This window comes from Falco rusticolus, chromosome 13 (assembly GCF_015220075.1).
Source record: "Falco rusticolus isolate bFalRus1 chromosome 13, bFalRus1.pri, whole genome shotgun sequence".
NCBI classification, from domain to species: Eukaryota; Metazoa; Chordata; class Aves; order Falconiformes; family Falconidae; genus Falco; species Falco rusticolus.
In genome coordinates this window covers 29,251,498-29,269,440 of record NC_051199.1, presented here as the reverse complement: position 1 = coordinate 29,269,440, position 17,943 = coordinate 29,251,498, and the positions used below count along the sequence as shown (strand labels likewise).

The 17,943-nt window shown below is 39.8% G+C and overlaps 1 protein-coding gene across 1 annotated transcript in view; it reads left to right on the top strand.

Moving 5' to 3' along the window:
• The window catches only part of MME (membrane metalloendopeptidase), a 47,116-nt gene extending 29,749 nt beyond the window's left edge, over positions 1-17,367 (top strand). Inside the window, exons 16-23 of the mRNA XM_037407608.1 lie at positions 193-296; positions 2,004-2,062; positions 7,175-7,294; positions 7,987-8,120; positions 10,079-10,144; positions 13,482-13,577; positions 13,978-14,054; positions 17,063-17,367. Of these exons, the coding sequence (XP_037263505.1) occupies positions 193-296; positions 2,004-2,062; positions 7,175-7,294; positions 7,987-8,120; positions 10,079-10,144; positions 13,482-13,577; positions 13,978-14,054; positions 17,063-17,162 (756 nt within the window). The 3' untranslated portion in view covers positions 17,163-17,367. The remainder of the gene's footprint in view (positions 1-192; positions 297-2,003; positions 2,063-7,174; positions 7,295-7,986; positions 8,121-10,078; positions 10,145-13,481; positions 13,578-13,977; positions 14,055-17,062) is intronic.
• The last annotated feature ends 576 nt before the right edge of the window (positions 17,368-17,943 follow it).

Here is a 17,943-nt window from a genome sequence, read left to right as displayed (position 1 = left end):
AACATATATTGAGCTACAATATCAGCTCTGTGATGTGGCAGAGCACTGCAAACCAAGTTCTAATTGTAGATCAAAAAATACTTTAAAATGCGTTGCTTAGTTCATCATGCTTAAGACTAGATTTTCCAGATCCATGTATCTTTTATTGCAAACCAACACCACTACTAAGTACTTTTCCCTCTTTCTTTTTAGTTGAACTACAAAGAAGAAGAATACTTCGAAAATATTATTCAAAATCTAGTATTTACCCAGAAGAAGAGGTTGAAAAAGCTTAGAGAAAAGGTGGACAAAGAGGAGTAAGTATTTAAAAGGCTGTGAAATTTCCATATCTCCATTCTTGGAGATACTCAGATCTTGAATAGAAAAGCCTCTAAGCAACCTGATCAAGTTAGCTTTACGTGGGGCCATATGACTTCTAAAGGTCCTTTTTACCTAAATTATTCTGTGACTCTATGTTTTGATTTTTGATTACATTATCATTTGCATAGTCCTGTTCCAGACTTCTTTTTTAAGGGGGAAAAAAATTATCAAAGCCTGCAACTTTTCAGACTCACTCTAGTCAGACATCTTGCTTCTTCAAACTCTCACTTTTTCAGAAGGTAAAGGATCTACTTCACACCTCTGGAATGACCGCTATGAATTTTCCAAATACTGTGTCATAGCTTTTCAGAACTATAGTCATTATTGTGGATAAATAGTTCCAACAGTTGCTTTTGCTGTTCTGTATTTGCGTATCATTAACTGAAAGTTTATGTTCCACCTAACAGCCACCTCACTTCTGCTCTATTTTAACTTAAAGCTGTGTTTGGCCTTGGCTTGTTCAGTTGCTTCAGCTTGATTTAACACATCTCCTATTTTGTCCTTATAAGTGTATATTTGTTAGGTGTAACTACCGTAAGTTTAATCACATTCAAAGATTACCACAATTGTGGTAGTCTTTGAATGCAAAGTATTAAGCACAATTGATTATGCTCTGATAGTTCTAATTTATTCTGCAAATTAATTTTCACTTAGACAAGCAATAGCCACTGTTAGAATACTTGGCGTTGCCTATGACTGGCATATGCAATACAGTTATCAAATAGATCATTTATCACAGAAATTAATTTCACTCAGAGAGCACACAGCCAGGAAATACAACTTCAGCTGTATAAGGCCCAGCTATTTGATTTTGTAGAACCGGTCTCATTTTCTCTGACATCTTTTCTGAAACACTATTAAATGTGTACAATAATGGCCCACATCAAAACACTAGCCCTGCTTGTGATGCTAGGAAATTCATTAGGTGATCATTGATGAAAGCCAGTAAAATTGTAAAAAAATTGGAAAAAGATTTAAAACTCATTATATTTCCCGTTAGTTCTCATTATGTCCAGATGGACCCAAAAGTAACAGTGAAATCCTTCATCTAGGCAAGTAGGTATTATTTAAATTAAACCATAGGACTGTGAATCAAGCCACGCCTCTGCCACAAGAGCTCATGGTGATCTATGTACCTTCATTCCTCAAGAAATTGTATTAAGGAAAAAATGGTAATAGTCTCAAATCTGATACTCATAATGTACTGGTATTTGAGACAGCTGGATATATGACAATGACAGGTGACACAGAAATCCTTTTAAGTAAGCACTCTTAAAAAAGTTCCATTATCCCCAAATGTTTAGATACCATTATAACGTCAAGGTCTGTGTTTCAGTCTCTTTATATGGGAAATTTTGCCTGTATAGTGCTGCAGTGTGAGCAGAAATAGAAACAAAAACTAAGTATCATTGTTAATCAGTTTGAATAATGAAGGGAAAGGACTACTGAAGTGATTAAGGCATTAGAGTGTCTGACATACAATGAAAGGCTGAGCGCATGTTGAACTTGACAATGTCCAGAAGTTATCTTCCAACCTCAATTACTCTGTCATTCTGTTATTCAATTTCTAGGTTTGTTCCAGTAATCATTAACTCTGCCATTAAGAACTGAAATTCTAACTTCTGTTCTTCTGTTGTTGCTAGGTGGATAAGTGGAGCTGCTGTGGTCAATGCCTTTTATTCAGCAAGTAGAAATCAGATAGGTAAGGTTTACAGATATAATTGCCAAATTATTTTTATATATATGTATGTATGTATTTTTAAAATCAAGAAGTGAAACAATCATAATATTATGGGGGTTGAGAAGGGCCTCAAAAGGCAGCAAAGGGCAGCAAAATCAGCAGGTTTTTTTGTAGTGAATTGTTCATGTTTTGAATTGCCTTTGTGCAGAACAAGGGCAGACGCTTGGGATTCAGCCATGAAAACAGCAGCAGTGTGGAGTGGCTAGAAGTTTAATAAACACAAGTAAATTTAGTGGCCCCACCAAATTTGTTTTTTTAAGGGGAGGTAAAACGGTACCACCTTTACCTGAAGGAAATACTAATACAAAGTCCCGGAGCTTCCTGCTAGGTACAAATGGCTTCCATTCCTTATAGCCCCTTCATGATCCCTTTGTCCACACTTGTTTAGTATGGCTTTGGGAAGGATGTTGAATTTCATCCTGCTGGTTAATGAATACACCAGTTCATTGACTGAACTGCTCAGAATTCTGTAATGTTTTGCACAATAGGCCAGAATCAGAGCACCTCATACTTGTTCTCAGGAAGCAGTACACTTTGCACTCCCTAAGAGTAATCCCAGAGAGTGAGGCTGGTCTAAAACAAATGTCATATTACCAACGCAAGTGTTCTGCATTCGATGATGAAATACCAGTGCAGAACCCAGCTTACTCTCAGTTTCTGTCTCCTCATTTCCAGCACTTTCCCATACACAGCTGTAAGATCCAGTGCTCAGAAAAGACTCCAGCAATCAGCTTCACATAAGCTGTGCTAAGCAAACTTAGCCCATGCTGCATGGGACTGTTTGTCACTGTTCCAGAGCTGCTTCAAGTTCCAAGTAGACAGAAATCCTACATGGCTCTGTCACCACCTTCTGTAAAAATAATCAGGACAATTGGAACAAAGCATCTGAGGCTCAAGGAAACCAGCATTTCTCAAAAGACAAAGTCTGCTCAGAAAACCTCTCACCAGCTATCTCATCTATAGCACTTCAAGATCTGATTACGAACCCATAGCATGTAGGGGCTCCATACTAGCATTACCTTCAAGTAGTCCCATTTAAATTGCAAGCCTTAACTGTTAGCTATCTTAAATGCAAAGTCCTAATATATATTCTTTTACATATGGCTTAAGAAAAGTTTAAGGAATTTTGAGGCATGCTTAATTGCTGTTCTTAAGATTTAAAGTGTGCCAGATCACTTCCAAGATCACTGTCTGATGTGTCATTTAGTTCTGCTGCTTTTGTTGGAAAAATGAAAATGGAAGCCTGGTAGATTAAACCAAGGAAAAAAGTGAAATTTAAAAAGTCAGAGAAGAGTTCAGTACAATTAAATAGTTTTTGTAAAGCTTTTGAGTATAAACATTTCTAATTTGAGCCTGCCTCAAACCATCCATGATTATAAATAACTTAAAATAGAAGAGAAAGCATTAAAATGCATATAAAGAAAATTTTAAAATATCTGTTAAGCTAAAGGTTAGAACCACATGGAAGCACTGAGGTTTCTCATCCTGTGAACCATACCAGCTCTCTTTACAGCGGCGCAGTCTTTCAAGAATCACAAACCATTTTACAGTGTTACATCTCACAAGATTTCTGTCATACCCATTCTGAAAATATTGTTATTATCCACATTTCATAAATGTCAGTGTCCTTCCTAAGCCATTAGTGAGGCACTATGATCCACATATAACTCCTGAAAACAAGTCTCTAAAAAACAAAAAAAACCTTGTCCTGCAGGGCTCTGCACGGAAATGAAACAATATCATTTCCTGTTTATTTATGAAGGCTTCCAAAGAAAATATTTGGTGGAGACATTATTTTCATTGCCAGGGATGTAATTACCATTTCTTTTCAATCTTCAGTAATGCCTTGCAATATAGTCCCACTTCTTTTATCAAACAAACCATTAAATCAAGGTGAAAAACGTCAGGTACCCTCTTCCACTGGGCTCTTGTAATACTAGTGTCAAAAATAATGTCACTGATCTGCACGACTGGCACCACCAGCAGGACTTCGGTAGCACCAGAGGTAATCTGAAGCTTTGCTTTGGGACCAAGTATCAGACTTCATTATGTGGCAAAAAGCACTCCCTGCTGTTCAGTCTGCAAGCACAGCTGCACTAAGCCAAATGGATGCAGGTTTTTTCCAGTTTTTACAGGGTATGTTTAATACAGCATACTAACATTTTCAGTCAGTGCTTTCTGTACCAAAAATATAGCACCCCTGATGACATGTCTTGATTCTGTGCGTGCAGGTTTAAAGGAATAGCATCAGGTTTGTAATGGAAGAAAACAAACTAAGCCAAACTTTCCAAAAGGATTTTTCCTTTTTAATTATTTCTGTCCCCACTGAAGAATTGAAAAAGACAAAAAAAAAGTCCTGCAGCCCTAGATTTTCAGATTTTACTGAGTCAGGTGATCTGTTAAAAGCAGAATTCCGTAAATATGATCCTGACTTCTCCTGCTAGTCACCTATGTTTTTGCAATAGCTTGCAATTTCAGAATCACAAGAGTACTGTTCTTGGGGATAGTGGGAACTGCAGCATTGTTAGCCTCAGCATCCTGCAGGCAAGAATGAGGCGGCATGGAGAAAACTCCTTGTATTGGTGCAGTCACAAACAGGACAAGAGAATGCAGCCCACTGCAAATGGAGCTGTTTGCATAGGAATTCAGCAGCTACAATACTCACCTATTTTTAGGTTTCACATCCTAGTCAAAACTTCGGTGATTTTTGCCAAGGTTCGTGAACTTTCCCAGTTAACCCAAACCATTCTGGCTTTGCAGTGGGTTCTAAAGGTAAAACATGAAATAAGCACTGTGAAATCCAAGATGGCTTCAGAGAGACAAAACTCTGTTGACTTAACCGACCAACACTGCTTGGGTAAGGATGGCAAGACAGTGCAGGCAGTTTGGCAGGTGGTAATGCTAAGTGAACATTCAGCTCATTACTGAACGTTTAGCACAAAAATCCGCTCCAAAGGCTTTGTTTAAAATAGCTTTGTTCACCAATTCATAGAAAAGGAATCATGATTTGGAAAACTGAAACTGGTGACTGGCAGTTAATATGAGCCATAAATTATTACCTCATCCTTTAGCTATGGCATGCCACAGGATAATTAAAGCAGTCTGATCTTTCAAGTGATGTCTGAATTAGCTTAGTATTATACTTAAAAAAAAAAAAAAAAGAAAAAAAAAAGAGTTCTGTGCATGATATGTAGGAAATTTAGAGCTCTGATACTACATTTTAATATGGTCTGATCTTCACTGTTCCATCAGCAGCATTGATCCTAAGAAAGCTGCTCAACCTCAAAAAAATCAGCTGAGCTGCTGCTAGCAAGGTGGCCCACCATATGTGCCTTTAGATCCCAGCTGCCTCTGACCCACAGGCAGGTATGCAAGACAGAACTGACCTGTGCCTCTGGCCCGTGGGGGGTACTGTGCAATAGTCAGTCTGGCAAAGGCATTGCTGTTCTCAAACACATTCAAGAAGAAAAGCAGCATGTTTTCCTCTGTCCAGGGCTGCACAGACTCTGAGGGAATACTTTAGACCTTTTCCTGCCTTGAATATTCACGAAGCTGAAAGTGCATTCTGCCCTTCAGATCCCAAAGGATTTGCACTTCCCTTTTCTTTACTTCTCTACTTGAAATGTATCCCACTGTAGGAGGAACGCCTGCCCACTTCAGACCTGTATTTTGCAACGGAAATGGTGGAATAAGTTGTTTTCAGAAAGGTGGAGTTAAATAAAATCTATGGATTCTGACATTTTACTCTAAAAATGGAAGTAACAGTGTTAATTAAACTGAACTGAAAGTCGTGGGGAACTGTGTCCCTCAGGGAGGGAAGGTCATCCTACAGTTCTAAGCAAAAGACGAGCTGAGCTCCAAGCGACTTACAGTTGTAACACTCTAGGCCATTGACTGATGTGCGTCATTTTTGAGCAAAGATCTTGCAAGCAGTGATCTCCAAAAAGAATAGTGGTCTGATGCTGTGCACTCCACATATTACTCTGTTCTGCCAGTCATCAAAATAGCCCATCACGCAGTATGGCATTTACACTCTTGTCTTTGCTGTCAATACTTTCTCATAGAAACATTGAAACATTTCAATATTTAATTCCATGCCAAACTAAGTGTAACAGAATTACTGTGACAGCAGGCAGCAGTTTGGACAGGACAGCAGAAATAGGAGTTTTTCTAACCTGTTTTATTATTTTTCAATTTTCCTATGGTTCTTTCTCCTCCTGAAAGAAACTGCTAGAACTGTGCTTGATTTATTCTGTTCTCTTTTTCTGTTGTGTGAAAACTGTCATCCTATTAGTCTTTTTTGTTCAAGTTTTGTAGAGTTTCATACATCTCATTCACAGTGAGAACTGATACTTTCTATTGCTGCAACAGGCTGAAGTACAGGGAAAAGGCCTGCATGAAATACAAAACGTAACTGAATATTTTATAAATTTTTAAAAATCTTCATATATATATTCATATAAAAAGATCACAATTGCAACATGATTTCTTTTTTACTAATTTGTTTCTTAAAAGCCTACAAAATTAATCACAGAAGTGGGTGAAAATATCCACTTTGTTCTAGTTCTTTCATGGCCAGCTTGGCCTATTTTTATTAATTCTACTGGGAGTTACTGATATTTTCAGTGGAATAAATTCCTTTCTCTGAGACTGGTTTGTGGGGGGGGCAATAATCGAATAACTTACTCTGCTAGGGGAACACCCTCTCATTTCCATGATGTTGTGAGGTTTATTCAATAATGGTACTGATGTTTATTTAACAGTGACACAGGAGTCTGAGAATGCTAGGTGCTGTAGATTAGAAAAGTAAACTGCATTTCCACAAAGTGAAATAGTAATGAAGACAAAGTAAAAGCTGATCGTGATTTTGCAAATGTCTGAAGAGGGGGGTGGTCCTGCTGATCTGTTTCTACCATCCTACAGCCATTACCATGTGTCAGTTCACTTACTGTTGCTGGTAGGTCTGAGAGAACAGCATGACTTTAGTTGAAGCCCATAAAAATGGTCTGTTCACACTGGATTCACGTAGAATAATGAGGCAGGGACTTAATTGTATTGTGGTTTTATTTGCAGTCTTCCCCGCCGGCATTCTGCAGCCCCCTTTCTTCAGTGCATCCCAGCCCAAATCTCTGAATTACGGTGGCATAGGCATGGTCATCGGTCATGAAATCACACATGGTTTTGATGACAATGGTAAGGCACTGAATTTCTAGTTATAAAACTTGCAATGCACAGAGCGTATTATGTGCTTTAGTGCTTAATCATTCCAGGAAGCAGATAAAATGAAGTTTCCATATACAAGACCAGATCTGGATTTCTGAGGCTTTACAGCGTTCTTCCCCATGAGGACTCCCAAAAGCGTGATCTAGAGGATCCCACACACTCCTGTAGCTGCTAGGCTGCAGCAGCAGCCCTGAACATGGGCCTGTGGCACACAACGGGTTTTAATAATACTCCCTGTTCACTTGCTTTTCCCAAAGGCTACATCAAAACCCATCACAAACTACACAACTGTGAACAGGGTGTGTCACTAGGCGGGCACAGGCATGAACCCCAGGGTCTAGCTACCAGACCTGCTGCCCAGCCACGTCGTTCATATCTAGACCCGCACTATGATCAATCCAGCATTCACTGACAGGTCACAACCACACCAGGCTTCCTAGAAGAGCCTTATTCCCATCTTCTGATTCTGAATTTGTTTGGTTTTCTTCTCCACTGAAATAGGGCCCTCTTAGAAAAGAAAAGCAAAAAAAAAAAAAAAGCATCATCTGCATGACTGCCTCATTACAGCAGGTTTTTTGCATGAGCAACTATACTTACTTGCTACCCTTCTTACTGCATCAAAACCCTCTTTTCCTGTGTACATAACTCTGTTATTATTACAGGCAGAAATTTTAATGAGAACGGAGACCTTGTAGACTGGTGGACTGAAGAATCGGCCCGCAGTTTTAAGGAGCTATCCCAGTGTATGGTGTACCAGTATGGAAACTTTTCATGGGACCTAGCAGGTGGACAGCATGTATGTCATATTTATTCATAACTACCAATGTTATTTTTAATGGGGAAGCACAAAACCTTATGTCCTATTTACATAAATGCTGTCTTGGCTTATGGCCAACACTGTTACCACTACACCAAATAAAAAACCCCAAAAGAAATTTTTAAAGACAGCAGTAAACATACACTGACTGTTCTGAAAAAGGCAGAATTTATGTTCTGAGTGAGTGGCAGTCTTGGAAGTCTTTGCCCTAGAAGCCTTTTTGGGCCCTCAAAGGCTCTTTTTTAATTCCACAAAGGAACAGGGAAAAAAAAAAAAATATCAGAAGTTTGTACCTCATTTCCCCAAACCTGACGGGCAAATAATACATATCCCTATGCAAACAAATCCTGCCTGCTCCTGTTCTTCACTCAAAAGTTTCTTGCTCTTTCCGCCAGAGAAACATCTGGACTACAGAGTGAAAAGGTCTGAGAAGAATTAGGGCACAGCAGGAGAGGAAAAGATGACAGGCAGATTTAGGAGAGGCAGGCAATCTACATGTGACTGCATTTGCAGCATTCTGCACAGTTACAGCTCTTGGGCATTCAGTGTCGTTCATGTCTGTGCCTGGAAGCCCTAATTCCATGAGAACAGTTAGCAGGATCAGGTCTGTTCTGTGTCCCAGTGACATCAGTATGCCATTAACTCACAGAAACAGGTGGCAGTGATGTATAATTACATACACTGAACAGTAGACCAGTCCTTTTCCTGTTAAAATGCAAGCTGCAAAACTGCCCCTGGAAGGAGACAGACAGCCCTGGAGAGGAAACACAGCACTTCACAGCTTGTCCTTTCGGGGGTGTCAAGGTGCTCTGCCAATGCACTGCACCGTCTGTAGCACGCAAGCCAGCTTTAATCATCTAGGGACCGCTTCATTATCTACACAGTGCTCCCGCCCTGCTGCACTGCACTGTGGAAGACCACTTACTTTTAACATCCACCTTGTTTATTTTGGACCTCACTGGATAACCACGTGTGGCATTGAAATGCGCCACCACCTGCTTTTCTGTAAGGAACAAAATTTCTCTCTTGGATGGGACCTCCTACAGTTAAATGGGTAAATGAGAAGACACAAGAAGATATTTCTCCAACTACTACTGTCTGCTTTTTTAGAGCCTGACAATACATACCATCATATAGAATAGGGAAAAGATAAAACTTCCAGCCCTGAGGTTTTCCTAATCTATGTGTTAAACTGGTGGGACCCACAGAGAGGCCAGTAAAAACAGCGAAGAATACTTCAACATATTCTTCTGCCTTTTTTTCCACACATTACGGCATTCAAGGTTTTGCAGCTTTGAATATCATAGCCCAGTATCTTAGGCTAAAGGTTGAAAATACAATTTTTTAAAGATAAAATTACAGATTCTCCATTACCAGAGCTTCAGCATCTTTAGTGGTACTTCACTGACTTATGAACAGTATATCAGCTAAATAGGTATCTTTCACGTATCCTGCCACCAAAGACTACCTAACTTGCTGAACACACGGAGAAATATTTTGTAACAGATTTGCTGATGCCTGTTAACTGATTATTTCAACTATTTGGAGTCTGGATTTTAACTTCTGGAGACTGTACAGATTTTACTTCCTCTAACTGGAAATGCAGTAAGAAACTGAGGGTTAAAGACATGGAGAAAATAGGAAGATTGCATGAACAATGACTAAGCATCAAAAAATCTAAGTAAGAGAGATACAAGAGCTTAGAAAGTTGCCTGTAGGGGAAAGAAGAGGATTAGGAAAAGCAATAGTATCCACATGGATTTTGAGACAAGGGAGACAAAAACTTTTCGCAGATGTTAACATAATCTCCTGCTAAAACTTCAGATTTTAAGGGAATTCTTGCTTGTAAAAAGTGAAAAACACACAAAACTTGACATTGCAGGTCCTGGATAAGCTCTTCTTTTCAGAAAACTATACTTTTCCTTTCTATTTTACAGCTGAGTGGAATCAACACACTAGGAGAAAACATTGCTGATAATGGGGGTGTTAGACAAGCATATAAGGTAAGAAGTATCCATTTTTCTGTTTTAGCTGAAACCATCATAGATTAAAAAAATACATTTCAGAGCCTCTGAAGAAGAAACATTATTGTTGTGTTAGGTACAGGACCATACATACTGCATCATCGAGGCACAGTTTAAAACTATTGGCCAGCTGTTGTATTGCTTTTATCCTGTTAATTATTGCAGGATACATATTACCTGATCCTAGTACACTCTTTCTCAGCTGACCTCTTTCTATTTTTTTTTATTTATTTTTTCCTTTTGTTAATAAGGAACACGTAGACTGAAAACATGTAATGAATCAGACTTGGACCATCACCCAACTAAACTGATGATACTGAGCAGCTGTCTGCCTCTGGCAGTCTCTCTTCACCAGCTTTTTTTATGCCAGGAGGGAGGGACAGAATGACTTTCTTCTGACCCATAAACAGTCTCTGCCTACATGAAACACTATTCACTGTTCAAAATACCATCTTGTACTACTGACTTGGGTCCCCTGTACAGGTATCCAAAGATGTCAGTGACATCTGGACTCCTTGTGCTAAGCCTTCCATGGGAGCTGTACGCTCTCTGGCTTTCCTTTCATTCTCTCCCTGAAGTCAACACTTAAATCCTTAGACTGGCCAACTTTGAGACTGAAACTGAAAGCAGCAGAGGTCTTCTCTTGGTGACTGCAGGTTGGGAGGTGAGAAGCCAGTCAGCTTCTCTATGATTTTTTCTGGTTACTTGCAGATCTGATGGTCACAGGCCTTAATAACACAATCCTCCCTCTCTTCCCCTAAACACCTGGTTCTGTGGCAAAACATACACACTTGACAACTGGAGTGCTGTCACTCCCCAGCAGAGTGCCCACTGGCATGCATGGGCCAACTCACACCTCTCAAAGTTACCATCACAGCTTCCACAAAGACAGCCATCGGCAGCACATACTTCACTAGAAATATACGTTTGAGGGCAAATACAATTATTTATGAGAGTCTGAAGAATGATTTGGAAGCCAAAAAAAGGCATCAGTATGGCATATTAGATTAGTCTGATCTTCAATTACTAGAACATTTGTGTATTTAAAAAAAAACACAGTACAAACCCAGGAAAGGGGATAGTCTTTCTGAAAGGAATGGGAGTAGCCAGAGAAAAACAGGTCAGAAGTTCTACAAAAAATAATTCAGTATTCATAGTTATGATGACACCATGTAAATAGTAAAAAGAGGTCTGAAAGGAATCTTGAGAGGTCATCCAGTCCACCCCCCATCTTCTAGCAGGTAGAATCAACCATTTCTGTATCATTCAGACATACCGTAAGCGAAGTTCTGTTACCTCCTTGCTGCAGTGCGAGTGTCATCATGTCTCTGCTTTCAACAGTGGAAACGGAGAGCAATCTGCTCCTTCCTTTTCTGCGACCTTTTACATATTTGAAGACTGTTACTTGAAGGCCCAGACTTCTCTTCTTTAGACTAAACAAACCCAATTCTTTCAATCTTTCCTCATAGGTCATGTTTGCTAGACCTCTGCTCATTCTTGCTGCTTTCTTCTGGACTCCCTCCAGTTGATCCACGTCTTTGTTGAAGTGCAGTGCCCAAAACTGGACAGAGCGCTCCAACTGAGACCTGGCCAGTGCCAAGTAGAGTAGAAGGATTACTTCATGTATCTTATATAAGACACTCCTGTTTATACATCCCAGTATGACACTTCCCTTTTTTGCAGTACTGCGGCACTGCTGGCTCTTGTTCAGCTTGTTATTCACTAAAACTTTCAGAGCCTTTTCAGTAGAACCGTTAACTACTCATCCCTCAACTTGCACTTGTGCAGCTGATTGGCTTTACTCAAGTGGTAGCTTGGCACTGACTTTAGTCAGAACATTTCTCCAATTTGCCAGCATCCTTCTATCAGTAATGGCATACTAACACCACATTGTTTGACACATGGTCCTCATAAGAAACATGAAAGCAGCTGGTTTTACTATGGAAAGGTTTTAAAAGTCATCTGCATTTCGCTTAGTAAAAAAAAAGAACAAAACCACAATAAAAAAAAAGGTACCTTTCATTATGCAAAATTAGATAATTGATAAAATTCATGTTTTCTCCCTGCAGAATCACTTTTGTGCTACTAAAATTGGATCCTGGAACTCTGCATTGTATACAGGGAAAGCATATCTTACCCTAAGTGCAATATTTTAAACTCTAACCCAACAGTTGGCAAAAAAACCATGAAAAACATGATAAACGTATGAGGGCAAAGCACACTGTAAACAGGACAGTGCATACATATGTTCTGTAGAATCAGAGAGAATGATTTTTTGACACAGCTTAAGCTTTTTACCCCACACCTTCTCTAATGGGAAGAAGGGGGGAAAGAGGGACAGATGAACAAATGGGGGAGGTAACAAATCTTCTGATCACATCTTCTTTGTCTTGGAGCTCATTTGGGCCTCCTTGAGCAGAGGCAGGCTGGGCTGCCCTGAGCAGTCGCTTAGCCCAGGGATCCACACACAGGGAATCCCCAAATCATGCGAGACACCTCAGCTACGCTCATTTTGGGACTGTGCCTTAGAAAGCAGCGCAGCAGTATGGTCTGTATGGACCTTCAAGCCCTGATCCACAGAACCTGCAGGAGACAGAGCTTCTGTGGGTGAATCTTTATACAGAGAGCTCTGAAATCTGAGAGTTTGGAGGCTGGTTTAGCACAGAGCTTGCTGATGCCTCACTACACCTACCCTTCGGAGAATCTCACAGTCATTTCCATTACAGAACATATTCTATTTTTTAACACAGAACCACTTTCCTTTCTGCTGTCATTAATTAACCCTCTGAAAGGATTTGCTAGGTAAATATGTAACAGTCCAATAGAATTTAATTACAATAAAGCTTGCTGAAGAATAGTACTAACTCTCCATAGTTACTATATTTCAGAACACAACTGTCCTCTGCATTCTTAATTTCTTCCCCTGTAAATCATAGTTATGCAAAAGTCTTGTTGAGCATACCCATCTTACTGAAGTTATTCCATTAGCCTTGTCTTCTTTTTGCTACAATAAACTGCCTTCTTTAAGCCTATTTCTCTTACCATTTATTCCAATATAATTCAGGCAGCTTCACTAAACCTGGTATAAAACAGTACTGTAAGGCCCATTGCATGAGAAAACTGTCTTCAGTCAGTCAGGCCACTGGTATCACAGTGCTAAGAAATGGCCCTGTTGTCTTCTGCTTAAAGGTGGCATGTGGGTATGGGCAGCCAAGGTAGTACATTATTAATTGCGTTGAAGAATCCATGTTCCTCCTCATTGCATTTTGATTGGTGGGGCTGGAAGCTGTAACATTTCTACTCATTCGTTCTACAGGCCTATGAAAACTTTGTGAAAAAGCATGGGAAAGAAAAACTTCTTCCTGGTCTTGAAATGAACCATAAACAGCTGTTTTTTCTGAACTTCGCACAGGTATTCTATATGCTTCTTGACTGAAGGCTTTGAAAATCACTTGAAGTTGCCGTTTAACAGTAAGTCAGAGTAGGCTGCCTTTCACAGTTCTGCTAAGAGCTGGCAGAGTTGCTAAGCTGAGCAGTGTTCACTACAAAGTAGGGAAGATAAAGTCGTCTTTGGTAATTTTTATCTTCCCTAAATGAATTAATCCATGAGTAAGTCTGGTAGACAGTTTCTTGTGCCCAAGTGCCTTTGTCTGAGGACAACAGGTTACTTTTTTTTTTTTTAACAAAATATATCTTTTTTCTCTATGCTCTAATGTGAAATTTATTCTTATGACATATTTCGTATGAAATGACAACAGGTTTCTTCCTGGATAATCTCATGGCTGACAAATGCTCTTCTTTGTTACGTGTAGGTATGGTGTGGAACATACAGACCAGAATATGCTGTGAACTCCATCAAAACTGACGTGCACAGCCCAGGCAAATTCAGGTCAGCATGTGTAATAATCTTCAGTGCAGTTCCTAGGTGCAACACAGCTTTTAGATAAAGAATTTAAAGAACTCTACACAAAAGGCTACGTTGCACTGACCAGGATAGATCTAGGCACATACACATATATAGGCACAGCGCATTGAAGATGGTTAAGAGAGAGAAAGATGGACTGTCCCTCCAGACCTCCCAGCCCTGGCATAGCCCTTGCTGACAGAAACAGGCACAGTCCTTCCCAGGAAGCTCCACAGGCTTTAAGATTGTGGGGAGTTGTCCTCTCCCTTGAGATGATACAACTTAATTCTCTCCACATTATTGAGAAGCTTTGAACAACCATCATCACAGGGCACAAACCCATCGCCTGGCTGTTATCAAACCTGCACAACTCTTACAGCTGATCCCAGCGACTGCATCCAGAAGCCAGTGCTCTTCCAGGAGTCCCCCGGCTCCCGCAATAGCTCCTGATAGGGTTCTCACAAAGACCAGAGGCTATGGATGGACTTCCATCCTCCACTAAAGTCACAGGTAAAACGTCCAGTTAACCTGTGGAGTGCAAGGATTTTACTCTTCCAAGCATGGAGCAGAATTCCATCTTCTTTTAAATGGTAATAGTGACATGAGAGAGAAATCACTTTCTGCCAGTAGCCTTTGCTGTCATTAGAATGAGGAATGCCTTTGTCATCTAGAGCTAGAAAGACGTTCTGTTCAGCAGAGCAGACAGGCCCGTCTTTGCTGTGATGTTAACAGCGTTACTGGTAACGCCTGTAGCCCAGAACCGGGGCTCCCACACGCTCACTGTTTTTGGTCTAATAAATGTTTGGTCAAATGCCACGAGATCAAGTAGGAACGTAGACATCACAACATCTGTTAGCTTTGAAAGGCTGTGTCATCTCCAGGATTCACGTACACAATAGCTGATTTCTCTCCTGATACAATTCAGTACATTAATTCCACTACCTTTGTTTCAATGGCTTTTCACCAAAGATTTATTTTGTTTATCCCACATTCTCAAATATTTAGTGACAGCAGTGACTGTTCCTTCAATTGCTACTTGACTGGCATTTCACAGTGGGTGGTTTCTGTATGATCTGCAGATCCCTCCCAGGGGCAGTTCATGCTTCAAGTCGCACAATCGGCCAAATTTGCTAATGAAGCTCTGCAGCGGTTCTTCAGAACTGTGCCTTCTCCTTGCATATCTAATTTGCATGAGTCACAAGTCCTTTGAAATTCACTAGCTCAGCATCTTTGTGTAGTTGCATGCGTATATATCTTGGATATATTACATCTCATGTTGTGCTGTTTTTACATTGGTCTGAAAAGCTATAAGCTTTATGTGGAATTACACATGTACTGAGAAACCATATTAATATGTTTAGAATGTGAAGTAATTTTCAGGATGAGCCGCCCCCCCCCCCCCCCCAACAGCTCTAAAATAGAAAGTGTTTCAGTACATGAGACATACCCACAAAGTTACTGCCTAATGATATACTATTCAAATGTCACAATGTCCCCCAATGTGCCTTGGGTTTTTATAATTATTATTATTTGGGGTGGAGAGTGTTTGTTTTAACACCTGCTACACTGACGGGAGGCTATTTCTCCTTATAGGTAGGACAGGCAGGTCTCCATAAAAACTATTAATTGTGTAGTACAATTTTAGTTCACGGGCTACCAACTCTTGAGTACTAGACAGGTGGAAACTTTTGCCTGCTAGAAAAATAAGAAGTTAACAGAAAGATGCCTTGGATCAGGTGATTGTCAAAGGCAGGCGAAGGAGTGTCTGTATCTGAGTGTTAACATGCAAAATTAGAACACAGCAAGTACAGTAACAGATACAGGTCAAGCCCTGCTTATGGACCACATCTCTGCAAGTCCTGGAGGTGTTAGTAAATGAAGCAGGATTCTTATCCCACTGCTGTTTTATCTGTTTGTTAACAACTAATGTAAGTAGAGTTTTATTACAGAGCAAAAAGTATTTTGGGTGTATCTGACAAAATCCCATTTTGGGAGTTCTAGTCCTTAAGAGCAATGAAGCACTGCTAGATCACTTAAATCCATGACTTCCTTTGTAATCATTTTTCTGTGCTATCTCCTGTTTGGCTGGTGGCTCCTGAGACTGGTTAGAAAGTACTCTCACTTTTGATGTTGTAGAGACAGTCAAATTGTTGCAGATGTCAGCTGCTGAGCTTCAGCTCAACTTCTGTGGGCACTTTCTGGGTCTGTTGAATCTAATGGCTGAGATTATTCACAGTATAATCACAAATTACTCAGAGAAACAGTTCTTCAAATAATTCCTGGCCCACAATCAACATGCATCAGTATCTATATTTGACATCTGAAGCTGAAATTGTTTTCCTGCATAGGTACGTGCATGCTGTATTTCTGTTCTTGAAGAAATGAGCAACTCTTAGCAGATATATTCACAGATGTTCACAATTACCCATATAAAAGCTGGTTTAGCTGGAACATCCTCATATTCACTTGAAAGCTGTTCTTTGTGTGAGTGTTTTTTTCAGGAAACTCATTCACTGGAACATTTGTGGAAAATGCCCAGAGAAGCAGTGTGATCTCAGTTAAAATTTGACTGGTGTAAAAATGTAAACGAATATTCACTGAAAAGTTACACAACAGCCCTCTACTTCAGGTCCTTGTTTTCCCTTTACCAAGAAACTTGTCAGCAAAACATAGCTGAAAAAATTCTTAGTGAAAACTAACAACAAGCAATAAACCTGTCCCTAGTGAAATAAATGGAAGTATTGTGAGAGCCAGTAAGGAAGAAGGGACAGGTCCTTTATCCTGGGGGGGTTGTGACAGGGACCATGGAAACTCAGAAGAGAGAATACAGCCACTGCTGGAGGTGAAGTGGAAGCAATAGCCAGAGTTCAGAAATACAGGTGTTTCCCACACTATTTTGAAGTGATGCAAAAAAGAAGTTAAGAAACACGAGTCAAATTGTTTGTTTTGAACAAAGGCAAGCAACAATGACAAGATGATGTTTTGTTTTAAAGGGTCATAGGATCATTGCAAAACTCTCCGGAGTTCTCTGAAGCCTTTTCATGCACCAAGACAAACTACATGGATCCTGCTAAGAAGTGCCAAGTTTGGTGATGGAGCTGTAAACCTTGCATCTCAAGAAGCTTTCCAGAAAAAAAGAGAAATTTTGAAGTAATTTTGAGAAGGGGAGGAAGGAGGAAAACTGAGGGGAATATGCCAGAGTAGTCACTGTAATTCTTAGTAAACAGGCAAAAACATACAAACAAAAAGATCACACATCAAAACATGCAATGAAGGATGAACGCCCATGCAGCAGTGAGCTGCCCTAGCTGATCAGCTGCTTTTCCTGTCACTGAACCCTGTAGAACCTAAATCATTTGACGATGTACAGTAACACATCCCTTGTAATTAATCCTGTTTCCCAATGGCTTTTTGGATTTATTTTTAAATGTCAAAGCATAACACATTATTGCCCACTGGGCGGCGAATGCATATTTCTGATCAAGTGGAGGAATGAAATGCTAAGTGACCCACAGTTTTAGACATCATAACATGATAATGAGACAACAGTTTATTCCTTAAGTGTCAGACTTTGTACCCTCAGCTGTTATGATAAATCTGTTCTACCAAATGTTTTCATTTTTACTTGAAACCATTTATACAAGAGGAGTCCAAAGACCTGCTGTAATTAAGTAACTTCTCACTAATTATTCCATGTGTGTTACCTGAAGTCACTATTTACAACAGTTTATTTACTGCTTTCCAGCCAAACTGAAACTGTAGGTAATTTATTAATTTTTGAACATATAATCTGTAAGATTGTGATCAAAGACCCTTTCACAGTTTTCTAAGCTTTTTCCTGCTTTCTCTGAAGTTGGTCTTTTTTAAAGTTTCT